The sequence below is a fragment of the Tupaia chinensis genome, unplaced genomic scaffold (genome assembly GCF_000334495.1).
Source record: "Tupaia chinensis unplaced genomic scaffold, TupChi_1.0 Scaffold000146_1, whole genome shotgun sequence".
In the NCBI taxonomy this organism is placed as follows: Eukaryota; Metazoa; Chordata; class Mammalia; order Scandentia; family Tupaiidae; genus Tupaia; species Tupaia belangeri.
Genome location: NW_006159616.1, coordinates 894,880 through 901,078, shown reverse-complemented (window position 1 = coordinate 901,078; position 6,199 = coordinate 894,880). Strand labels below are relative to the sequence as shown.

The 6,199-nt window shown below is 51.8% G+C and overlaps 1 protein-coding gene across 1 annotated transcript in view; it reads right to left on the bottom strand.

Moving 5' to 3' along the window:
* The window catches only part of LACTBL1 (lactamase beta like 1), a 20,558-nt gene that overhangs the window by 4,088 nt on the left and 10,271 nt on the right, over positions 1-6,199 (bottom strand). Inside the window, 2 exon segments of the mRNA XM_027770659.1 lie at positions 2,526-2,761; positions 4,634-4,791. Of these exon segments, the coding sequence (XP_027626460.1) occupies positions 2,526-2,761; positions 4,634-4,791 (394 nt within the window).

The window sequence follows — 6,199 nt, the reverse complement described above, 5'->3', positions numbered from 1 at the left end:
GGAATGTCTCGGCACATCCAAGGAGCCACACAGAACGGCGTGTGGCCGGGGAGGAGGGATACTTTGGAGGCACTGGTGTCAGATCCTATAGGGCCCTGTGGACTGCCAAAGGGACGTAGCTGTCCCTCTGAGTGGGATGGGGCCACTGCAGAGGTTTCAAGCAGAGGGCTGATGTAATCCAACATGTTTTCGATCAAGGTTGCCCTGGCTGCTCTGTAAAAACAGGCAGTTGGGGACAATAGCAGAAGCAAGAACACCTGTAAAGAAAAGTGCTAAAATCTTGGGACCAGCAGATGGCATGATGGTTATGTCACTGAATTCCCACATGGCCGACCGCGGTTCGCGTCTTGGACCCGGCAGCTTAAAACTCACATCGGGCGCATGTGCGTGCGTTCCCAAAATCCTGAGAGGAGAACGGAGGAGAAAGGATCCCGGTGTGGCTATTCCCCCTCGGGGATGATTTCTCACTTCCTGTCTCTCCTTCTCTCTGGTGAGTACATGCGCCCTATAGGAAAACTCTGTCTTGAAAGAAAGAAAGAAACTCACTAAAATCCTTTTACAATCTCTGTAGTTCCCTTTTGAAGATATTCGATGCATACAGAAACTACTAGGTATGTTTATTAATAACATTTGTCTTACATAGGTACATTACACATACAGTACGCATGCACTTTCATATACACCTAACAATAGGTGCGCATATTTTTATTCTTTATATGGGAGCAAACAATATATGCTATTCCGAGCATTGTTCTAATGAATATGGTATCTTATGCCATCTCAGCACTAAAGAACAGTGTTGATCTTTTGTAGGGCTACCTAGTGTTGGGATGTGGAGTTGCGACGTGGCTTATTTGGCCGCTACTCTACCGGTGGGCACAAAGGTTGCTCCCATCTCCTGCTTTTACAAACAGTGCCGTGCTGCTTAACTGTGTAGGTTCTTCACGTCACAGTACCAGAAGGTCCTAGAGGTGAGATCGCTGAGTCGAGGCAAATGTACAGCTTCCCTCGTACTTACTGCCGGTCCTCCATCCCAGTCACGCCAGTCCCGACTTCCCTACTGACGGATGAGAGGCCCGGTCTCGCCATGACCTCGCCAATTCAGTGTATCCTCTCTCATCTTTATCTGAGAGGTGGGACTGTGTCTCAGTGTGGGGCTTTTTGCTTTTATTTATTATTGTCACTAGTTTTAGGTTGCTATGGGGCAATGAGAGAGAGAGACAGCAAGAGAAAAAGAGAAAGAGAAAGCAAGCCACCTGGTCTGAGACTTGAACCATGGTGAGCCATGTGGGAATCCAGTGCCTCAACGGCCATTCCGCCTGCTGGTCCCCTCTCAGAGTGGTTCTGTGTTGTGTGTTTTTTGTTGTTGTTGTTGTTGTTTTTTAGAGTAACTTTATTTCTTTTCATTTGACCAGAGAGGGGCAGAGTGAGAGAGAGAGAGAGAGGGAAAGTGAAAAAGCAAGCCACCAGATCTGGGACTTGAACTGTGGTCACCCACGTGAGAGTCCAGTGCCCTTAACCACCACACCACCTGCCGGCCCCTCAGTGTGATTTTAAAACATTTATTTTGTTATAAACCAGGTTGAGCATTGTTTTGTGTTTTTTCTGAGAAGTTTTCGCTATAGGGCGTGTGTGCTCGCCAGACAGACAGAGACATAGAGACAGAAAGCGAGAAATAACCCCCCAGAGGGGCTGGGACCACCACCTCCTCTCGGGATCTTGGGCACACACGCACATGTGCCCGGCATGAGTTTTAAGCCACCGGGTCCGGGACGCGAACTGCGGTCAGCTACGTGGGAGTCCAGCGACATAGCCATTACGCTAACTGCTGGTTCCCTGTTTTTTGTTTTTTTTTTTTTTTTTGAGAGGTTTTTGCTATAGAGCATGTGTGCTCACCAAAGACAGAGAAAGAGACAGAGATAGAAAGCAAGAAACCACTCCCCAGGGGGGATGGCCACGCCACAATCCTTTCTCCTCTATTCTCCTCTCAGGACCTTGGGCACGCACGCACACGCACTCAGCATGAGTTGAAGCTGCCAGGTCTGCCACAGTCGACTACGTGGAGTCCAGTGACAGAGCCATTACGCCATCTGCTGGTCCCTACTTTTAGTATTCTTTAATATTTGCCATTTGTGCCCTCTTTTCTGTAAACATCTATTCCGTCCCACTCCTCACCCATTTTTCTGTTGGGCTGTTGATCTTTGTATTGATTTGTAGGTGAGGTTTATATATCGAGAGAAATGAGGCCCTCACTGTAGAATGGTCTACACATATTGACTTACTCTTGACCCAGTAAGCAGATCGTGATCCATCAGCTTGATTTGACCCACAGGTGTGGGCTGAATTCCCCAGCCTCACCTCAGCTTTCACCCCACCAGCTATTTCTACCCTAAGCCCTGTGAGGAGGCGTGGCCAGTTCAGGAAGCAGAGCAGGGAGTGGACCGGTTGCAGCTGCATGAGAACCCATTACTCAGTTCCCACCCCTGAAATAGTTTGAGTGCGGCGGGGTGACTTCAGAGACTCACCTGAGAGCTGGCTGGCCATCCTTCGGAGAGTGACTGGGGAAGGCCTCGGAGTTGGGCCCACCTCCTCCAGCCCATCTGTCAGGCCCTGCTGGACGGCCAGTGTACCGCCCAGCGGGTTGTTGATGGTGAAGGTGCTGGCATACCGCTCCAGGGGGTCATCCAGGGAGGCTACGGTGCCTTCCTCCCACAGGCGGTACAGCATGAGGACTGGGAAGATCTTGGAGACGCTGGAGATCCTGGACAGAGGTGGGTAGAAGGTGCAAAGGGATCCTGTTGACCCTACAACTCACGTCCCACCCCATGCCCCCCACCTTCGACTCTCTGTATTCTAGGAAAACCCCACGGGCCAGCTGGTACAGTGGTTAAGGAGGCTGGATCCCATACAGCCAACTATGTGGATCGAGTCCCATGACCCAGCAGCTTGAAAAACACCTGGGCACGTGTGCATGTATGCCCAAAATCCCAAGAGGAAAATGGAGGAAAAGGGATTGGCCAACCCCCAGGAGGTGATTTCTCACTTCCTCTCCCTCTCTTCTCTCTGTCTCTCTGCCAAGCACACATGCCCTATAACCCAATTTTTAAAAAGGAAAGAAAAGCACCAAATCCACCCTTAGTCAACATCTCTGATGGAAACTCGCCAGCCTCTGTGAGATGCTTGAGAACATTCCAGAAGCAGTGAGAGTGGGCTTTGATGGGCCTTTGAGAGCCTACCGGTGCCAGTCCCTTTCCATTCTGGGAAGACTACACTGGGATCACACCTCTGCCTTTCTGCTGTGTGGCCTTGGGCAAGTTACTAGATCTTCCTGAGCTTTCGTTTCCATGTCTGCTTCACGGTTATAAAAGGATCGAATGAGCTTGTGTGTCAGTGCTTGCAGACGTACCCAGCAAGTACTCCGTGCTCAGGAAGTGCTTAAGACCAGCTGTTGGCCACGCCTGGCTCAGAGCAGGCGCTGCACGAATGCTGGTCCCCTCAGCCCCAGCCGTCCCCACCGCGTCACCGTGAATGAGTACATTCACTTTGCTGTGAGCCCTGAGGGTTTTGCAGGCAGCAGCGGGAGACGAGACCCCTGTGCAACTCAGTGTCCCAGCTGCTTCCATCGGGGACCTGCTGCACTAGTGGGGACCTGGCACAGGGCCCCGGAACTGGGTATGGGTCCTCTGTGATAGGTGGGGTTCGGGAACACACAGGGAGCCTTTCTACTCTGGGAGGTGTGGGGCTGAAGGCTCTTCAGAATGGACCCCTTCTTTACATATTGCCCTGTGGCGTGACACTGGGTACTCGCTGGTCCTCACTCACCTCAGCCTCCTCTTATCTAATTATCAGTTGATGGCGTGATTATGTCGCTGGACTCCCATGTGGTTGACTGCAGTTCCAGTCTCAGACCCAGCGGCTTAAAACTCACATGGGGCACGTGTGTGTATGTGTTTGTGTGTGTGTGTGCCTAAGATCCTGGGAGGAAAATGGAGGAGAAGGGATTACAGTGTGGCCATTCTCCCTGGGGAGTGAGTCTCACTTTCTATCTCTGTCTCTGTGTCTCTCTCCCCGGCAAGTGCACGTGCTCTATAGCAAAAACCTCTCAAAAAAAAAAGACTTAACGCTGATAGCTGGGATCCCCACCCGTGGTTCTCTGGAGTCCCTCTACCTCCTTAGTTCCTGCGGGAACTTGGTCCCTGCCGTGCTGGTGCTAAGAGGTGGTGGGACCTGTAGGGGCTAGGCCCCAGGGCGGCGTCTGGAACGCGGGCACCGCCCTCATGAATGAACTAGTGTGTGTCTAACAGGGCTAGTGAGCTCTTGCTCTCCAGAGAATGGGTTAGTTCCCGCAGGAGTGGAGTTGCATAGGGAGAGCTGCCCACAGGCCACTCTCTCTCCCCACACACCTGATGTCTTTTCTGCATCTGTCAGCCATATGAGACATAGGACCAGAGGCCAGCCAGAGCCAGCCCCACGCTCAGACTCTACCCACCAGAGTCAGGAGCCCAGTGAACCTCTGTTCAGAACCCGCCCAGCTGCAGGGGTCTCTGTGCAGCTACACGCTGACAGGTAAAACAGTGCCCCTTGCCCTCCCAGCTCTTGCTCCCCCCCAAGGCCCTGGTGGTCACCCGCTGACCGATACATGGTGTACTCGTTGGGGGTCCCAGAAGAGGGGTCTGAGCCATTCTTCCTCCCGAAGTTCCCCGTCCAGAGCACAGTGTCGTTGTGGATGACGACAGCAGACATGGCAGCCAGACCTGGGGTGGACATGGCCTGGCGCAGCATCCCATCCACCTCCAGTAGGAGAACAAGAGGCCCCGAGTGAGGGTGCGGGGATGGCTCCCTTGCCCACACCCTGCTACTCCCACAGCCACGCCCTACACACAGCTCCCCAGCAAGCCAACCTGGGGTCCCCGCCCCAGCTTGTCAGAGCAGCTGACCCTCTGGACTCTGTTTTATGTGTAGGGCTTCCTTGCAAGATTCTTGCTCAAAGAAACATTCCCTTAGCAAAATAAAAAAGAGGAAGAGGTTAGAACTACTGATTACCTCAAACTCTCATCCACGTCCTAGAAAAGCTCCAGGCAGCCTGGTCTGACGTAGTGTTGGCAAATTCATGATTTATAGAGGCCCTCGAACTGCTCTGAGCATTTATTGAAAACGCCTCTTTATTTTCAAAGATGCAGTGGTGATAACAGCTGGCGTTTATTGGACGTTTAGAATGACCCAGACACATCGCAAAGCACTGTTCTTGCATGGTCTGCTCATTCTCACGGTCTGTCAGTGCTAGCATCCCCCTGCTAAGAGTCTAAGAGCTATGACATGACCTGCCCAAGTGACCAATGGCATTGGGATGGAGATTAAAGCTCTGAGACCAGCAGATGGCATAATGGTTACATGGCTATACTCCCACATAGTTCGAGTCCTGGACCCGGCGACTTAAAACTCACACCAGACGCATGTGTGCATGCCCAAGATCCCAAGAGAAGAATGGAGGAAAAGGGATTGCAATATGGCCATCCCTCCTGGAGGGTGATTCCTTGCTTTCTGTTTCTCTGTCTCTCCGGCAAGCACATGTCCCCTGTAGAAAAATCTCTCTTAAAATTTTTTTTCTGCAGTAACTCCAGTCTGAATCAGCTGCCAGACCACCTCTCTGAGTGACTGCACAGGTCCTGAGCCAGACTCTGTCTCCCTGCGGTTTCCACCCCTGTGTTAACTTGGCCTCTCTGCACCTCTGTTTCCCCCTCTGTAGAGAGAGATTCCAGGGAATGCGTGTAAGAGGTTAGCACAGCCCTGGGCACAGGCCAGGTGCCAACATAGGGAGCTATCATTATTATTACTGCACCTTTTGGTGTTCTTTTTTCATTGTAGATTTTGCCATAGGGCATGTGTACTTGTTGTGAGAGACAGAGAGAGGGAAAGTGAGAAATCACCCCCAGAAGGGGATGACCATACCACAACCCCTTGTCCATTGTCCACTGTCCTCTCCGGATTTGGGGCATGCACACACATACATCCAGTGTGAGTTTCAAGTCGCCAGGCCCAGGATTCGAACCATGGTTGGCCACGTGGGATCTAGCACCTTAACCACCACACCATCTGTTGGCCCCACTGCTTTCTGTTTTCCTATTACAATCTCCCAGGAAGCCACCTAGCCCCCTCTGCTCCCTCTCCTTCGCAAGAGCTTTTTTTTTTTTTTTTTTTT